Source organism: Phascolarctos cinereus, unplaced genomic scaffold (assembly GCF_003287225.1).
Source record: "Phascolarctos cinereus isolate Bilbo 61053 unplaced genomic scaffold, phaCin_HiC Scaffold_726;HRSCAF=1367, whole genome shotgun sequence".
In the NCBI taxonomy this organism is placed as follows: domain Eukaryota; kingdom Metazoa; phylum Chordata; class Mammalia; order Diprotodontia; family Phascolarctidae; genus Phascolarctos; species Phascolarctos cinereus.
This window is the reverse complement of record NW_027556098.1, coordinates 117453241-117473541: the sequence shown is the minus strand read 5'-3', so window position 1 is coordinate 117473541 and position 20301 is coordinate 117453241. Positions and strand designations below refer to the sequence as shown.

Genomic DNA, 20301 nt, shown 5'->3' with positions numbered 1-20301 from the left:
GGTCTGGAATAATGGTCTCTGAGATCCCTTTGGTGGCTATAATGTGAGATGACCTGCTAGGTTATTCCACTTCTGATAGCTATGATCCTATAACTATTAGCTGGAGGATTAGGCATATCACTTCACTAGTCCTCAGTTTTCCTCTCTATAAAATAGGGTTTCCAACTATATCATAAAATTGTTATGAGACTAAATTGAGGCCACAGATGTGGGAAAAGTAACCAGACCTATGCAAATGAAAGTATCATTCATTATGACTACATGAGGGCCTTATGACTGATCTGTTTCTACTTGGATTTAGTCAATTGAACTTTATATCCTCACTGGACCTCCCTAGGGACCTCCATAGTTGTCTGTACTCACATTAATGAGCATGAGCCCAGGAAAACACGGACTCAAAAAGATAAAGGAGCTCATTTTGTGAATTTCTTTATAGAGCAGAACCTGGTAGAGAATCTACTCATGTGGTTAATGACAATGTTTAGAGAAAGAGGATAGTTCTAGGAGAACTGACCCATTGTGGGAATATAGATTTCTGTATGTAGGCTGGGTTCTCTGGCACATAAAAACGCTTGTTGAATGAGTAAATGAGAGAATGAATGATTATGACCACAGGTAAGGGGCTCTAGACATTAGCAGGAGTAGTTACACGCCAGTCCCTCTCCTAAAATAACATATATATTACCCACGTATGGGGGCCAGGCCTAGAGATTGCTTTACTTCTCACTTTATTTCCTATCTTATCTATATGGTTATCAAAAGGATAAAATAAGATCACTGATAGGAAACTAGCATCTATCATGGCTTCTTTACCTTTTTCATCTCCTGGACCCCTTGGACAGTCTAGTGAAGCCCATGAACCCCTTCTCAGAATAATGTTTTTAAATGCATAAAATAAAATACATAGGATTATAAAGGAAAACAATTATACTGAAATATACATGTATACTTAAATTTATTGATTCTAGGTTAGGAACCCCTCATCTAGATAAATAAACATGTAAATGAGTATTTCTTAGTTTTAACTATGCTAAAAATAGTAAAATGTCATACAGCTAGTTAAGTTTCTCAGGCTGGATTTGAATTCATGAAGATTTTCTGTTTCCAAGCCCAGTGTTCTATCCACTGGGCCACCTAGCTGTCCTATAGCTCATTAGAAAGTAATGGAAAAAAAAAAACCCTCAGGTAGAATTGGGCCTGAGGATTAGGTTCAAAAGCCATTCCCGGCTGAAATAATTTCTCTTCAGGATCAGATGGGAAACAGCCACATAAGGATCCTATATCCTTACTTAATAAAGCAGGAACTAGAAACAGTGACTGGGGGCAGAAGGTGAAGATTTGCTTACCAAGTATTAGCTCCCTAAATAAGAATGGAATCTCTTGGGAACAGAGTGGTCTAGTGGCTGAGAAGCAGCCTTAATACCTGGAAGACCTAGGCGCAAGAGCTACCTCTGGTACCAGCTGAGTCATCTTGGACAAACATCTATTTCTACCTATATCTATAGATATCTATATTTACAAACTGTGTATATCCATATCTATTTCTATAGATATCAATGTAACTGTAGAGCTCTCTCTCTCTTTGTATACACACACACACACACACACACACACACACACACACAGACACACACAAAGTCTATAAACTTAAGAGAAAGTGTAGACCTGTATTGATACAGAAAGAACTCCTTAACCCAGGAGTTAACTATAAGAATGAAATCATAGGTCCGGCTCCAATTGTGCTTTAACCAGAGAATATGCCTTCTGGACATAGATAAACTGTCAGCTGCCAAGGCTCAGCTATTAACAGGGAAAAGACTCCAGGTCCTGGGACACCCATATGCACTTGGCAAAAAGTGTGCCCCGCTTGCAGTTCTGCTCAGTGGAGCAAACTGTCAATGTAGAGGAATGGAAAGACTGCAAGAAAAAGACTGCAGTTCTTGTCCCATTAAGGAGCTGGTTTCTGGCCCTGGTGAGCTGACTGGGCCTCCTTTCTGAATCTGACTGAGCAGCGTTGCCACAGAGTAGAAACTCAGTGCAACCACACAACTACTGTACAGGTTGTCCCAAAAGTCTTGGTGCAGGTTTACACTCATTAAAGCTTGCCCAAACTTATTAAAATTTCAAAAAAAAAATCACCAAGACTTTTTGGGACACCTTGAGCTTGAGATCCTCTTTTGCTAGGGCAATTGCTTGTCCTGAATGGGCTTGTTGTATCATTTTATGTGCCCTTTTGTGGATCAGCCCATTTGCAACTAGTACAAGGAAAATATGTCTTGCCTTTGTGTTCTTGGGATAGGGGGAGGGGGCATCTGTTTAGGAACCTCACTGGTCTGTGTTCATCTGTGGGTAGCAAGAAGGAACTAGGAAACTCAATGAAACTGTTCAGATTGATAAAGGGGTATGACAGCCACCGAGGAAAACTAGTCCTAGATTAGGCTAACAAGGCTCTAGTCTGAAAGTATACTTGAGGGGCAGCTAGGTGGCACAGTGGATAGAGCACCTGCCCTGGATTCAGGAGGACCTGAGTTCAAATCCGACCTCAGACACATGATACTTACTAGCTGTGTGACCCTAGGCAAGTCACTTAACCCCATTGCCTAGCCAAAAAAAAAAAAAAGAGTGTGAAAGTATACTTGAGGCTTTCTCTGTTTCTATTTTCAAAAGATTATAGCAAAGGAAGAATGAGCTAACAAATGATCTAAGGAAGGTAGTTCAAACGTATCTTGGATTTATGAGCATAAGGACAATCTGCAAATATTAAAAAAAAAACCATAACATTCTTCCAGTCACTGGCCAAACACACCATATTGGAGAATGACAAATTGACCCATTCCTACAAATGGAGAAACTTAAAATTTGGATAAACTTTAACTAATTAAATTTAATTAATTAAACTTAATGGATGACCTTAAAGTATACAATTTAAGTAGGTTCTACATGCTTCTGTGGAGGAGACACATAACTAGGGTGGGTTGGAGAAAGATTCATGTGGATTGAAAAAGATGGATATTGTGTTTGGTGAACAAGGTCAGAACACAGAAAAAAAGTGATTTGGGAGCCTCTCATTTCCTCTAGGAGACAAGTCAGTGAAATACATTGTTCTTATCTTTGCCTTCCAAGGGAGAGTGCCACTATCCCCATTCAGGGAAGAAAACCAACTTCTAAAAAATGAAGGGAGCTTCTCCAGGTAACACAAGAAGGACCTAGTTCCCTTTGTCTCGTGCTCTGTCCCTCCAAGAAGTTATGGCCCATCTATAAGCACTCCATGTTAAGGTAGATTGCAAGTGACCTAGATTGCATGTCAGTCAGTACAGAAGGCAGGAGTCTCTACCCCTTGGCCCTGTCAGGAATTTGAAAGAACAGTAGGATAAAAGAGATATTTAAGGTCTATTACCCAGGTGACAAAGCAGTGTCCCACGTCCTCAGGCAACTGTTCATATTTCTCCAGTTCTTTGAGGAAGATGCTGCAATGAGAGAGAGAGGCCAAATCAGACACTCTGCACAGTGGGGCCCCCAGACAACCACACCATGAATTAGACTGAATAATCAATCTGAATCATCTATTTTGTAAACACTGTGGGATAAGATTTTTAAACTTAGAGGATCATGGCTTTAGAGTCAAGAGGCACCTTGGATATCACCTAATCCAGGGGTGGGGAACCTGTGGCCTCCAGGCCACGTGTGGCTCTCTAGGTCCTCAAGTGTAGCCCTGTGAAGTTTGGATTCAGTGAAAGGGCCACGCTTGAGGACCTAGAGGAACACATGTGGCCTGGAGGCTGCAAGTTCCCCTCTCCTCGAACCCCTCATTTTATAGATGAGGGATTAAAGTGCCGAGTGGTTAAAAGACTTCTGGAAGGGTTCAGACCTATCCTAAGTGACAGTTGTGATTTGAACCCAGGTCTTATGACTCAAAAGCTTGTGCTCTTTCAGCTATACCACACTGTATCTCCCCTTTACCCTACACATGCTTCTGGAACTCTTCTTTCTACCATCAGTCATTGGGAGCTCAAGAAATATAAACTCATTTCAATAAAAGTCTGAGCTAGGGAACAGCTAGGAAGGGTGGGGACCATATAACATATTCCCACTACTAATCGGAAATGATCATCTGCTGTTTTAGGTTATCTCTGTCCTTTTGATCAGTGAGAAGAAAAAAGTCCACTGTATTCATTTCAAATTGAAAAAAAATCAACAAGTGAAGCCCTGTGTGCTCAGGGAACACAGACTTGTTTGAACATGAGCTGGAGACACCTATTATTAGGAGGAGAAATCTGCTGCCACAAAGAAAGGATAAGAAGAACAAAAGAAAGGAAAAAGAAAACCAAAGAAAAGAAAGCAGAAGAGAAGAGAAAGGGAAAGGAAAAAAAAATCAGCATTCAAAATCAGACATAATGGGTTTTGGGTTTATTCACAGTTTTGGATTCTTTGTGCCTCTGCTTCCCTCGGTTAAGAAAGGAAATGAAGTAATGACTGCATTGATTTGACTAACTGCACCTGCTGTAGGTGGCACCAATGTCCTTGGCAGCCACTCATAGCTCAGGTGAGTGACGAGGTAATGAGTGTGTTTGGGTGTCTCTCCTACGTGTGTCCTGAATTGCACTTGTTTGTTTCACGCTCAAAAACTTCCTTCCTGCACAACCTGGCTGGGGGACGATGGGGATACTTAATCGATACTGCTGATTGCCCCACCCTTCCCCATTAGACAGGAGGCTCCTTCAAAGAGAAAGCTTCAGGTCTGGAAAGGGGGCTAGAAGCACCCCAGGGAGGACAGAGGAGGTTACAATAGAACAGGTTCCTGGTGGGGAACCTTTGGCCTGGAGGCCACATGTGGCCTTTTAGGTCCTCAAGTGCCACCCTTTGACTGAATCTAAACTTCACAGACACTCCCTGTTCTCATGCTGGATTCCCCTAAGACCGGTCAGGGAAGACCAAGGTCCTAGCTATAAGCTTGCATTATAACTCCTGATCTCTATTTCCCCTCATTTCTGTATTTTAAGTCCCAAGGCCTGGATTTAAATTCTAACTCTGATATTTATAAGCTCTGTATGTAACTTTGGGAGAATGACTTAAAATTGCCCAGCCTCCCTTTCATCATCTGACTGGTAAATGAGTTGTAAATTCCACGCACCCAATATAACCAGAAGCCCCCAGATCATGCTTCCCATCCCATCCAACCATCCACCCCACGCATCTTGTCATTTGCTCTCCTATAGTGGCAGCAACCCTCCCCCCCCCCACTTACCTGGAACAGCACCCTTCAGTAGGGGAGTTAATCTAATCCACTAAATTTTGAAATTCTGCCTGGAGACTGAGCTGTCTTGATTGGTGATTACAAACTTGCCTAACCCAAAGTATATAGCCAGCTCCAAACCCAGCTTCACATCTCGTCCACCTGAATCATTTTGCTGCCTTCTCTGCTGCCTCATTCATTATGATATCCTCCTCTCTCCACCTCTTTCCATTTTTTGCCCTGGTAATCTTAATAAAATCAACATTAATATTACTTCAGGAATGGTGTGACAATTAATTGCCCTACAGCTCCACTCACTATTCCTGGGTCTACCTCCACCAAAACTCCCTTCCCTGGCCATCATTTTTCCTATGTGTTATTTCTTGGTTAGAGTGTAAGCTTCTTGAGGGCAAGGACTCTCTTGCTTTTGTATTTGTATCCCTAGAGCTTAGTAAAGTGCTTATGGTTGAGCCATTTTATTTGTTCCAACTCTTCCTGACCTCTTTTGGGGTTTTCTTGGCAAAGATGCTGGAGTGGTTCGCCATTTCCTTCTCTACCTCATTTTATAGATGAGGAAATTGAGACAAATAGTTAAGTGACTTGTCCAGGGTCACACAGCAAGTAAGTGTCTGAGGTCAGATTTTTTTGACTCCTGGCCCAACATTCAATCCACTGTACCACCTAGCTGCCCGCTTGGCACTTAGTAGGTGCTTACTGTGTTCTTCTTCCCTCCAACACACACACACACACACACACACACACACACACACACACACTTATTCTTTCATCTCTAAAATGGGGATAATAATGCTTGTCCTACCTACCAGTTGATGTGATGAGCAATAATAATGATAACCCAATGAGTGTCTTCGGATGGAACAATCTCTCAATTCCTAATGATTATAGAGCCTGGTAGAACTTGGCTCACTACATTCTATGCATCAAGCTGCTCTTAGTATGAAACTAGGGCCTATATCATGTCTATCTTTGTATCCCTACAACCTAGCAGAGTGCTTTATACAGAGTAAATGCTTAATAAACATTTATAGAATGGAATTGAAAGCATAATGCAATTTTAAATTTTAGCCTAAATCTTCAATTTTCTTAGAACTTAAATCATCACCAACAGGACCTCTGACCTCATTGGAATTTCCTTCTCTACTTGTCATACAACTTCAGGGTAGTTAGCGTAGTTATCTTAAACTTAGTTTTAGAAAATAGAGGGTCAATTATGTGGTACAGTGGATAGAGCACCACGACTGGAGTCAGGAGGACCTGAATTCAAATCTAGCCCCAGACACTTACTAGCTGTGTGACCTTGACCAAGTTACCTAACTCCAATTTCTTCCCCCCCTCCAAAAAAAGGAAACAGAGACAGAGTGGCAGAACCAGACCTGTGATTTCATTTGTTTGCAGAACTTCCAAAAGAGGAAACTCCCTCTACCAATGCAGGTTGGCACCTTCTCTGCAATTTATTGCCTTAGGAAGTTTCCTAGAGCACTGGAGAAGTCAAGTTATTTGCCCAAGGTCACAGAGCCAATACGTGTCAGAGGTAGCACTTGAATCCAGGTCTTCCTGGCTACAAGGCCAGTTCTCTGTCCACTATCCCATGCTGCCCCTTAGCAAATAGTGGAAATGATTCCAAAAGAATTGGAACCTGATATAGGTGCTGAGAACAGCATTCTAAGGGACAATGAAATGATCATTTCAAGTTAAATTTGGCTACCATGCTGAAAAAAGGATTGCCAAAAAGACCCCAAACCCATCCCAAAACAAAAAAATTGTTTGCAGGGGCTTTGGGAGAAAGTAGACTGAATTTGGAGTTAAAAGAGCTGGGTTTGAAACCTTCTAGCTGTGTGAACTTTGAGGTCATTTAAACTCTCTGGGCCTCAGTTTCCTCATCTGTAAAATAAGGAGATTGGATTGGATGGCCTCTAAATTTCTTTATGACATTAACTCTTGCTTATGTATGCATTATGAAAGTTGACAAGTATCAAAATCTCCATGTAAACGGAGACTTCAGTGCATGAAATTCACTGTGAAACTTTAATTTGGCCATAAAACAAAGGTCTGAGTGGAATAGTGTTTCATGATGAGCTCAGGCAGTCCTATTTTCGGTTTTTACCTCACTAATGTCAGTGACAGAACTAAACACACATTAAATATAACAGCATGAAATTTGCTGTTTGCCACAAGGTGGGCCTTCCCTTGCCATTTCATACTTGTTAAGCTATCCCAAAAACACATGTAGAGGAGAGTATATACTTTTAACAAGTCCCTGGTATTTATTTTTGTGCTTCTCAATGTTACACCCCAGGGCTTGCTGCTGAACTCCTTTTCTGGGTATTAGAGACTAGGAGTAAGATCCTTTTTGGCTTGTACCAAACATGGCATTTCCTCAGATAATATAATCAGGTGGGTCTAGGTTGTCATCATTGTTCCATACTTCTAATTCTGGGGTGTGTTGAATGTTGGCTCCAGAACATCACAAATCATGGTGTCATCACCCATGAACCTCCCAAACTAGCCAAAATATGTAATCTGAATTTCAGAGGCCACCCAGTCAAACCTCTACCTGAATAAGAATCCCTTCCTCAGTTAATATTATTGTTGTTGTCCAGTTGTTTTTCAGTCACGTCCTACTCTTTTTTGGGGAGGAGGCAATCCGATTAAGTGACTTGCCCAGAGTCACAAAGATAGCAAATGTCTCAGGCCAGATTTGAACTCAGGTCCACCTGTCTCCAGGGTTAATATTCTTTCCACTGTACCACCTAGCTACCCTGTGTCTGACTCTTCAAGACCCCCTTGGTAAAGATAGTGGAGTGGTTTGCTGTTCCTACTCCAGCTCATTTTACAGATGAGGAAACTGAGACAAACAGGGTTAAGTGACTTGCCCAGGGCCACACAGCTAACAAGTGTCTGAGGCCAGATTTGAACTAAGGAAGATGAGTCCTCTTGACTCCAGGCCCCATGTTTTACCCACTGTACCACGTAGTTGCTCCCTCGACTAATACCCACCCCCAGAATGGTCATCTATGCTTCATAAAGCCACATTGGCTCTTAGTGTTTGATGTTTTCCTTTCTAAATGCTCACAAATATGTTCTGGGAGTTTACCAAGATGCAACATCAAAATCCCACCTTCTTTCCTTTCTTGAAAATGAGACCATTTGCCATTTTCCAGGCCTGCAGCCATTCTCCCACTCTCCAGGACCTTTCAGAATGTCACTAATAGTGCCTCAGCATTCCCATCTGACAGATGTTTTTGGTACTGTAGTTCTCTCACCCCAGGATATAGCTCGATCGCCTGGGCTTGATCACCTCAACTGCTAGGTATTCTCTTACTATCTTCTTATTTATCTTGGATTTCAATTGCTAGCCTTACTTTGGAAGCTCTCCCCCATCCAGCTGACCAGATTTTAGTTTTCCTCCTTCCCCAATTCTGTATTGTTTTTCTGTTCCCATGAGTCCCCCAGGAAGCCTCATAAATACCTTCCTCTCTTTGCTCCTGATGGGGGCTAGTTTGCTCATGTGCCTTTGATTGGTAATTAGAAGCTTCCTGTCAAAACCCCACTGCAAAGTGAAGCTCTTCACAGCTGTTGTCTATGAGGGAACCACCAGTAGAACCCAAGACACATGGAGAGAAAGAACCAAAGGTTGGCAACCCCGCCTGGGCCCTGCTGTTAGCTTAGCTGGGCCTTGTTGCCTATTTTCACCACCCATTCTTTCCAGCTTTTTTTTCCCCACTCATCACCATTTACAAGTCAATCTGAAAAAATGATATACAAGTTCTGTTCCTTCTGTCAACATACTTAAAAATTCTGGGTAGCTGCAGCTGAAATAACGAACTTCTAACTCAGTTCCTGCGGCCCTAGCAACGCAGCAGGTGGGTCCCGATGAGCCTCTCATCGGCTGTACAAGGCATCACCTGTTCCCCCTTTTGTATCCAAACCTCACAGCACCCTATTCTCCCCAATACAGTGACTCTTGCAGTGAAATGAAAAATCAGGCATCCCCACGAGGTCTAACACCAAGTTCTTGTGTAAAGATGAGTGATTTTGTTGCTGGCAGGAATGTGTAACAAAAGCAGGCATGTATGACAAAAGAGGAGGTTACAGAGCGGAGTTGAGCTCTGGTCCTCCTGACTCCAGGGCCACTGCTCTATCCCCTGTGCCACCTAGCTGCCCCTCCCTTGGATATTTTGAAGGAATACCAATTAATGACCCTGGGCATGATGGAGATTGAAAGGAATTTTCTAACTGAAAGCATGACAGAAGACAAGCCTGAAAAGCCTGGGGCCAGCAAGAAGTAGAGCTGCTCATCAAGGGACATGGGTGATTCTGCAGCCTAAGAGCCATGAGTTGCCCTAGCAATAGAAGGATGTGTATAACCTGGCCAGATGTGTTACTCAACACATGTTCCCCAACATCCATGTTTCCCTCTCTCTCCCCATTATTGGTGTGGTGACCTGTGGGAGAAAATTCCCTTGTGTATATGGAAGGGGACTCTTTTCTGTCCCTTATCTTGCCTTGCCATTTTTGTTAAATATATTTTGCTTTGAACTGTGTCCTTCGGGTGGCTGGGAAAATGACCACAATCATTGGGGCTTGTGAATTGTGATTTTGATGGTTTTACCCACAGAATATGTACCTCAAACCTGGGGCACCATTCAGAAGGGGCGAGGGGGTGTGACTCTGAGTTCTATATTATCATTTAGAAAATTCCTAAGTTTTCATTCAACTCTGGCTTATGCCTAGAGGTCGGGCTTCATATCTGATCAGGGACCTGGGTCCATCATTCAAAGTGATCATCACCTTCTAACTCTGAATTTGGATCACTGGTAACATTAGAATTTACTTCTTCATTTGAAAATAAAAGTAAGTCTGATCAATATCATCTTGGCCTTCTTTGGGCAAATGTGGTTAAGTATGAATAGAAGTACCTCTTTGTTCATGAGATTAATTGCAGATTGTAGAACATTTAAATTTAGTTTTTCTAGCTACTTTCTAGTCTACTTCTTAAGAATCTCATTTATATGAAAAATTATACTTAATATCTAGAGTAGATGAATTGAGCATAGGATAGGAGTAAGTATAATTTTTTTTCCTTCCAGAACAGACAGTTATATATAAGGCTCTTAGAGAATTATTAAGACTTAAGAGATGTCACTGACATATCCAATAACTATGAGACAATATCTCATTCAAATACTTTGGCAGTAGGAGAGTGTTTCCTCCCAATCTTGCATAGTGCCCCGGACAAAGAAACTTACTTTGACACTGTCTGATGCAAATGTTTTATAAGCTTTGTCAGAAGAAATACGACCATATTGGGAGTTCACTTTGAAGCTTCGTTGTTGAAACTACAAAGTAGACATTTACAAACTAGAGTCTGAATAGGGGGAAACTAGAAGAGTGACATATATAGAGATGGTGTTTTTTTGAAGGAACCAGGGCTGTTTATTGTGGAGAAGAGTTAGTGTGAGCACACTAGCATTTTCAAGTCCTTAAAAAGTATCAGATGGAAGAGGTTTGTAGACATATTTCATGTGTCTCCTAAATGTAGGACTAGGATCATTGAGTGAAGGTTAAAGGCTCACAGTTTTCTGCTCAAGTTAAGGAGGAAGAACTTTTGGCAGCAATGGAATAGACAGCCTTGTGTGAGGCAGGAATCTGGGAGAGGGTGATTGGGAGTGAATGGTCTTCTAATTTGGGATATTCAAATTCAAGTTGGATGGCTTTGTCAGAGATATTATAGAAGGGATTTCTGCTTTGAGAGAAAGATTAGATTATATGACCTCTAAGGCCACTCCCTTGAACAGCCAGGTGGTACAGTGGATAGAGTTCTGGGACTGGCATCAGGAAGACTCATCTTCATGAGTTCAAATCCGGCCTCAGACATTTACTAGCCGTGTGACTTTGGGCATGTTACTTAACCTTGTTTGCCTCAGTTTCCTCATCTGTAAAATGAGCCGGAGAAGGAAGCGGCAAACCGCTCCAGTATCTTTGCCAAGAAAACCCCAAGTGGGGTCACAAAGAGTCAGACACGACTGAAATGACTCAACAACAACAAAAGTTCCTTCCCTTCTAGAATTCCACAGTTCTCTGAATCAGTGCTGTTTCAACAGTTTAAGATCTGGCTTGTTATATACTCTGAAGAGGAAGATGTCTCACATTCCCACTGCATGCCTCAGAACTAAAACCTGAGCTTCATGTTTTGTTTTGTTTCTCTATCCCCAGTACCTAGCAAAGTACCTGTCACATAGCAGGTACTTAATAAATGCTTGTCAGACGTAGCTAGGTGGTACAGTGAACTTAAGAGACAGTTGAGATCCTGCTTTAGGGGGCAGCTAGGTGGCACAGTGGATAGAGCATCAGCCCTGGAGTCAGGAGGATCTGAGTTGCAAATCTGATCTCAGACACTTACTAGCACTCTAGGCAAGTCATTTAACCCTGACTGCCAAAAGAAAAAGAAAGAAAGATGGAAGGAAAGAAGTAAAGAAAGAAGAAAAGAAAGAAATCCTGCCTCAGATATTGAGTGACCCTGATCTTAGCCTCAGTTTCCCCATCCATAAAATGGGGATAATAACAGTACCTAACTCACAGAGTTGTTACGAGGTTCAAATGAGATAACACAATGCAAAGCAACTTGTGGATCTTAACATATTACATAAATGGTGGCCATGATGATGATGATGATGATGATGTGTCTCTAATGTGGAGCTGGGTCTTTAAACCACGGACAGCTTGAGTCTAAAGGAGCTACTTGAAGAAAAGGAACTCTACCAGACTGGTCCCATTTTGTTTTCCCTTACTGTTCTCCCTCAATGCCCAGTTCTGGTAGAATAAAAAAATATGCTTAAGACTGACTAAATGGCCAAAGAGACTGAAGAGACTGGAGGCTGGTGGGGGGTGTTCAGCAGAGATTGCCAACACATAGCAGTCACTTAGGGAGCTCACAATGATTCATTTGAATTTCTGTTCAGTCAGGAAGCAGAGCTTCAAAACTGCTTGGCCCCAGTCTGCATGCCCCAGGCTTAAAGCCAGAGGGCTCAGTGCCCTCTGGCTCCCTCCCATCTGCTCACACCAGACTCCTTCACGCCCAGGCTGCTGGGCAGGGTGGAATCAGTAGAGGCTCAGGGACCTCTATCTGCTACGAGGGCCTCACACTTTACTGGTGCTGCTCATTCCTAACCTCTAAGCATAAGAAATAAACTTCAACTCCCGCCATTTAGTGAAGGGTGCCTCAATCAGTGTTCCCTGTAGACTGGCTAAGGTTAGAAGTGGATGGCTTACACTACCCATGCAATACCAAACTGAGACTGAATGGCTTTGTGCAGAGTTTAGAGTTAGAAGAAATCAAATGTACATGTTAATTTAATGGAGTTAGTGATTTGCATATTCAATCGTGACTGTGCTGCTTGGCAAGCAGGCTTGAATGGCGGGAAACTGATGTAAACATGTATGAGCAGGACTACTTTTATGCAGGTCAAACCAAAAATCTTTCTCCCCCCCCAGGGGAAGATGATGGGCCATTTCTTTTAGCGGTTTTGCAAGGACTTAGTGACAATATAGAATCTTGCCTACTTGCCCACTGATGCCTGGAATTTCTTCTTCCTTTTTTTTGAGTGGGGGTAGTGTTATAACAAAGTTTTTCAATCTAAAATTAAAGAAAAGGGGCTCTAAGTAAGAATTAGTAGAAAGAAGGAAACAAGCATTTATTAAGTGCTTACTGTATGTCAGGCATTGTGCTAAATATTTTACAAATAGCTCATTTAATTCTCACAACCTACCTGGGAGGTAGGTACTGCTATTACCCTCATTTTACAATTGAGGAAACTGAGGCAGAGAGCAGTTAAGTGACTTCCCCTGTATCATCACACAGCTATTAAATGTCTGAGGCAGGATTTGAACTTGGATCATTTTGACTCCAGGCTCAGTCATTGTTACTGTCATTATTATTAATACCACTAATAACAATGAATAATAATAGCTAGCATTTATCTAGTGCTTTAAAGTTTGTAAAGCACATCACATATGCCATCTCCTTTGATCCTCACAACTCTGTAAGGTAGGTAGGTGTGATTATTATCTCCATTTTACAGAAGAGGAAACTGAGGCATGATTTGAATTCACATTTTCCCAATTCCAAGTCCAGTACTTTACCCACTACACCACAGAGCTGATAGTAATCAATCCACAAGTATAAATTACTGCTCTACTAGATCCTTTTTTTTTGTTTTAAGTGGGTGGGATAGGGATAGACCCTGGGTTTGTGATTCATCTGTATAGAGAACTCCCTCCACCAATACAAGTTAGTGCCTTCTTTAAAATGTATAGCCTTGTTTGTTATCGTTTGCCCTTTGTTCTCATAGAGGACCAATGGTGTCAGGAAGGAGATCTCTTGACTTACAAGGGAATCGGATTTAAGTGAGGCAGGGCTGTGGGAAGTCACCAGCCTCACCCTCTCCTCCCAAGCCATCTGGGTCCAGTGACAAGACAGCCTTAGAGAGATGCTTCTATAGCACTGAGAGGTTGTGACTTTCCCAGTGGTCACAAAGTCAGTATGGATCTGAGGCAGAATTTGAACTCAGGTCTTCCTGGCTCAGAGACTGACTGTCTATCCACTAAGCCATGGTACCTATTTGTTGCAGAGTACTGATTTGTTGCAGAGTACTGGGTGCCTGAAGCAAGGGCAGGGGAGGGCTGCTACCAAATTAGCAAGCCAAACGGCAAAGGAAGAACAGGCTGGAGACAATGAAGATAAACTTTGCTGTCTGCCTTTTTGTGCTGGACCCTGTTATATCTGAAAGAATGCAGAGGTGAACAGTAGAAGCACATATGTTTCTGTGCTCTGGGGCTACAAATGGGTGAATAGCTCCACAGGACAAGACCAGCAGTTGGCAACACCTCAGGCAAATAAATGCCTGGATATGATATCAGTAGGTGTATTCTTAGGACTACAGTGAAGGTTACTCAGATTTAGTCCTTTTAGAGAGCCTGGGGCTCCCGAGGGATGGATGGCCCATGGTCTCCTCTCTGAGGGGGAAAGGTTCCAGTTTGACTACATAAAATCGCGAATTCTAGATCTGGAAGCCCATTAGCTCCTGGACTTCCTTTTATCCTAACACCGAAAGGACTGTCACAGATGCTCCTTCAATCCATCAAAAGTCATTGCTCTAAAGGTTGGGGACCAGGAAGTGGTTATGGAAAAGATAGGTGGACGCATTCTGCAGTTGGTGGCCAACGTCATACATTAATCAGGCTTAATTCAAAATCACAACAATATTGACAACTCAGAGGAGAGGGTTTGGAAACAGTACTAGGATTGGAGTTAATGCTAGCACCTTCTCTCTGTGATTATCTTCAGTTCATCCTGGACAGAGTTTGCTGGTATATCCTCATTCGGCCTCTCATGCTGTCTCTCCCATTAAACTGAGTTCCTTGGGGGGAGGGACTGATTTTGCCTTTCTTCTGTATTCCCAGCACTTAGCACAGTGCACTGCACATAGTAGGGGCTTCAGACTTGACTTCCGACTCTGCCACTTAGTTCCTACATGATCTCTGGCAAGCCATGTTATTTCCCTGGGTCTGTTTCCTCCTCTATAAGGGATTGGACCAGATGATTTCTTAAGTCTCTCCCAGATCTGACACCTGATGGCTCTGGAAAGATGACACTGTCCAGACTGACTCATTTCCTCCGTGTTTTCAAACATTTCAGGCTAAAAATTGGTTGCCAGCAATTGCTAGCATTCAAATTTAGTAAAAATAAAGAATATTTTGGGTGCATGCAGGTCCTTAACCAACATTATATACTTCTGAAAGTATGACATGTGTAATATAAGCTATACTGTGAAAACACTTTCCTAAAATTTAACTTGGGCCTAATGGGGATACCATGTTTAAGAGACCAGATAGAATTCACTTGTTGGATATTATGGAAAGAGGACATAGGAGATGCTAATGATACACTCTTCTTTGTCACTTCCCTATTTCCAAACCACGCCTCCTACATTCTGGCCATCCTCGGCAACTCCTCCCACCAGAACCTAGACTCCACTCCTGAGACTCTGGGCTCCAATAGGTGAGATTTTTGCCTTGTCTTACCCCAATCCAGGGACAGCTAGGTGGCCCAGTGGATAGAGCACCAGGCCTAAAGTCAAGAAGATCTGAGTTGAAATCCAGCCTCAGACACTCACCAGCTGTGTGACCCTGGTCAAGTCACTTAACCTCTATTTGACTCAGGTCCTTATGCGTAAAATGTGGACACACTGGAGAAGGAAACGGCAAACCACTGCAGGATCTTTGCCAAGAAAACCCCATGGACAATGTCCACGTGGTCATGTAGAGTGGGATGTGCCTGGACAACTGAGCAATAGCAACCTAAATCTGGGCTTCCACATCACTTTCAGATGATTTCCAAACCATGCCACCATACACATTTACCTCTCTCCCTTTGTAGTTCTCTCTCTTTATGGCTTTTCTCCAGTAGAATAGAAGCTCCTTGAGGGCAGGACTGTCTTCCTTGCTTATTTATAACCCCAGTGTTTAGCATAGTGTTTGGCCCATATTAAGTGTTTACTAAATGTCTTTTATTCATTAATTTATTCTACATATGTTCTTGAATTTGATTACCAGGTTATAAGATCCTGAAAGGGACTTTTGAGATCATGAGCCCAACTCTATTTTACAGATGATGAAACTGAGTCCCCAGTAAGGCAAAATGACTTTCCAAGGGCCACACGTGGAGTTAAAAGCAGTGAACAAAATGTGAAAAGGAAAAAAGGACTGATCTTCTTGTGTTTAATACTAAAACTCAGTCTCTTTCACTGATGCTCTTCTTGATAAAAGAATGACACACTTGAGTTATACTCAGAAAAAATGGTGATGGAGGTGACTGTAAAGTCTTAGGATCATTTTATTTAAGCCTTTCTACCAAAATGAGAAACTTTGTTTTTGCATGCTGAATTTTTCATTTTCATAGAAATTTTGATGCTTGACAGTTTTCCTATTGAATTCCTTGACAAACTTCCTATTGCTTTTGAGGGCAGATTCTTGTGAGAGAGGCAAAATGTCATTTTTGATAACCACTTTTCAATATGGTAGCTACAGCACCATTTAAAATGATTAGGACTCATTTGCAACCTATGTATAATGCTGTTTTCAGCACCTATATACAGGTAGTGGTAGAAAATTTCTTTAAACAAATGGGCAAATTAGCAAAGTACTTGGCTTCTAGTCTTAGCCTCCTCCATGAAGTGCAGGCTAGATCATTTGGACTGGCAGGTGAATTGGTTTTCTTCAAGCAGTTCCTGATTTCCAGCTTGGAATTATGTGGGTGGGTTTTAAAAGGCAGATGAGAAGTTTTGGGTGTTTGAGGTCAACTATTCCAGAGAGACCTCACAAGGCAGAAATTTTCTTCAGTCCTCCTCCCTCACCCAGTCATGGAGGTTTCAGTCTTGGAGGGAGAAAGAAACTGATGTGACTTTACTTGTCTAAAGACTTAAAAAAAATGGCTGAATGGTTTTGATAGAATTGGCCAAGGACCATTTTATCTCAATGGGGAACTATGACTTTATTCATAATTCACCTGGAAAATTTTGCTTTTTTGATAATGAGTAATTTGGGAGACACTGGGCATTCTCCCTTCCTTTCATACATAGAACTTCTGCTCAGGGGTCCTACTGGTCTGATTGGGCTCACCATGTCAGATAGGTTTCTGCCATGCTCTGTTCTCTGGCTATCTTCTTTTCTGGTTTGCGTGGATCCTTCCCTTCCCCTCTTTCCAGTTCTGGAACCATAATTACCAGCCAAGACTGGGATCCTAGGGCTCACTCTAAGTCATATCCTAATAGCACTAAAACTGGATCTCTGGGCTTTCCAGGAGAGAACAGTAACAATCAAAATTTAGCCCTTTTGTGTTTTTTCAAGTTCTGTGGGTTTTCCATGTAACTATGTATATTTGTTCTCCTGTATATATTTCCATATAACTAAGAATATTTGTTCTCTCCATCAATAAAGAGGGTGTCTGTTTCACAGTTAAGTATCTTATGCTCCTTAGAAATACTTCTTTTGACTTTCAGAAACTTAGAGGGCAATATTAGCTTTTTAGAAGATACGTGGTAACTACTGCCTTAACCTTAGTTGACTGGGTGCATTTTGGAGAATGAAGGAGGAGATATTTGGGCTGCAGAAATTGGGTTACTACCCTTTTCCCTCGGCTACACAGGATCTTCTTAATCAAATTAGGGTACAAGGAGAGAATCCCCCGCAGATAACTTCAGAAATTTTTGATAGGAAGATCTATCTTTTGTTGCCCAAAGCCTTGAGTTTACAGTGTGTTTGCTTGATGCTGATATTGAAATAACTGAGTAGGGGCATGAGAAGGGGACACTTTTGACAGTTAAGTTCTCCTCATCTATTGAAGATCCTGGCAGATTTTAGAGAAGGGTGTGTGATGAGTAGGAGGCATGGTGGCAACAAATGCCTTGGAGCTCTAGCCTGTAAAGCAATTTGCTGATCTTGTCTCCTCAGTTAAACCCTATCTTATGGACAGAGTCTCTACCAGTCTTCTCCTGATATCTAGCTTATAGTACTTTCAGGCTGGGTACACCATAGTCCCTTAGTAAAGACTGGATAATTGACTAATTTCCTTAGGGACCTTGAGAAAAGTGGAAATGGGCTACTTCCAAGAGGTTATTTGTTCTCTATCACTAGATATCTTTAAGCTAAGGTTAGATAATCACTTGTTTGGTATCTTATAAAAGGGATTCCTACTTCAAGTATGTTCTGGATGATGTGATATCTCAAGTCTTTTCCAATATCAGATTCTGAAGAGATCTACTAGATTCTGCTAGTTGGGGACCTCTATTGAACAGTAGAAACAGCATTGGTTCTGGAGGCAAAGGACCTGTGCACCTTTCCTGTCTGTGATACTTACTCTATGTATGATCTTGGCCAACTCACTTAATGTCCACATGCCTCAGTTTCCTCATCTGTAAAATGGGGAGGTTGGACTATATGGCTTCTGAGTTCCCTTCCAGCTCTATGATCAATGCTCCCAGTGAGCTCCCCTGAAATCCTCCACCAACCTACTTGTTATGAAAATCGTAGATCTCCTGGATGTTGCCAAAGATGATGTGTTCTTTGTTAAGAATCCCCGGGGGGATCTCCTCCACGCCACTTGTCATTTCCCACAGGTATGTCTGGAAGACACCAACAGGATTCAAAACTGGTACAGCCATGTGAAAATGCAAACAAGAACAGACAGGCCCTCCAACTTTCTGGCTCAAGGCCCAGACTGGGAAATGTAAAATTAAGTACACAGATAAGAGAGTAAACAAAGTGGGAAGAAAATCAAAGCTGAATATGCTAAATCATCCCAAACTATCTCAGGTGAAATGAAGTGAGATTCCAGAAGAAACACACTCCACCCCCTCACCAACCCATGTTAACTTGATTACTAAATGACCAGTGGGAGATAAGTGTTTTGTTTTGAAACATGAATTATCTAGATAATTACTTTAATTTTCCACTTTACTTGACAGGTATAGACTCAATCTGTGAGCAATTTTTGAATTTCTCTTATCAAAGAACTTTATGATCTCATATGATTCTTCTGGCCCTAGGAGTATCTTCCTTGAGATATATATTTTTTATTCTCTGCTTCCCTCTTGAGTTCTGCACTTTCTAAAATGCTGGACCACTGTCAAGGATGCCATCTTTCTGACAAGGCTGGAAGTCACTTACAGTAAGTACTTCCTCACTAAGCAAGTCACTCAGACTTACCTCTAAGCACTCATGTAAATCTCTTACATATGCCTTTTCTGTCTGGAGGAGTTCTGCCATGATGAACCTGGAAGAAAAAACATACGGTCTTCCAGTAAGTCATCCATACACACGAATGCAATGACACCATTTTTTGATTATCTTCCTTGGTCCTCTCCATCAATATTCATTCTCCTACTTAAAACTTGGCTCAAAACTCAGAGTCACAGAATGATATAGCCATAAATTGCCCTGGACTGGGAGGCAAAAAAGGTCTAGGTCTTAGACCCAGTGCTATCATTAACTAGTTCCGTGACTGCAGACCTTGTCATATAATAAGTGGCAGAGTTGGGATTTGAACCCAGGTCCTATGTTTCCAATTTTAGCACAGATTCCACTACATGCTTCTTGATGAGGAGGTCTTCACAAGATGCTGTGAATAATGGATGCATCACCCAGTGACTAACCTGGTGATCAGCTTCTCTGAACTGAGCTAGGATGGTCCTAGGATGATGTTTCATCCCCGGGACCATAACAGAAACCCTTCTGATTTGGCAGGGCTTGAAAGAACCTTCCTCTATTGTTATGACCTTTTGGAATCCAGGGTTCCCCACCACGACACAATGAGGTGCTGGAGGACAGGGAGGATAAAATGGAGGTGGGGAAAATGTGCTTTTTTCCTTTTCTGCATTTAGAGTCCTTTCTGGTGCTGATCTATTAAGTAGAAGACGAGATGGAGTCCTGCCACCATTCCTGCCCTCCCCTATCTGCCTAGTAACACTAAGGAGAATGCCTGAAACCCCTTGACAGCTCCAAGCTTCCCCTTTGACCGCCTTTGTCTGCCTTTGACTGCACTCCTCAAAACCTCCTTTCCTCCTAAGCTGTTGCAATACTCCATAGGTCTCAGTGGCAGCCTCACAGTCTAATCCCATGATGACATCTTCTTCATTAAAACATACCCCATTGTATCTATTCCTGGGCACAATTATGCATTTGCCTGGATGGAAGGGAGTTTTCCTTCCTGCTGGAACCAGCCTATCATTATGTACCTTCCCTTCCTTTCCAAGGTCCCACTGCTGAGAAGGTAGAGAGTAACCTGGCAACCAGGAATGAACACTGGATTGGGATTCAGATCACAGAATCAGAAATACAGAGCTTGAGAGGGATCTTAGAAACCACTTTGCACAATACTTCATTTTACAGAGGAGGAAACTAGTGACTTGCCAAGGTCACAGATTTGAACCCGGTCTTTCTGACTCCAGGTCCAGCACTGTAGCCACAATTACATGTTGCTTCTCAAACAA

The 20301-nt window shown here is 42.1% G+C and overlaps 1 protein-coding gene across 1 annotated transcript in view; it reads right to left on the bottom strand.

The window, feature by feature from the left end:
• The window catches only part of KALRN (kalirin RhoGEF kinase), a 709132-nt gene that overhangs the window by 54857 nt on the left and 633974 nt on the right, over positions 1-20301 (bottom strand). The window contains 3 exon segments of the mRNA XM_078146745.1: positions 3398-3467; positions 18326-18435; positions 19019-19085. Of these exon segments, the coding sequence (XP_078002871.1) occupies positions 3398-3467; positions 18326-18435; positions 19019-19085 (247 nt within the window).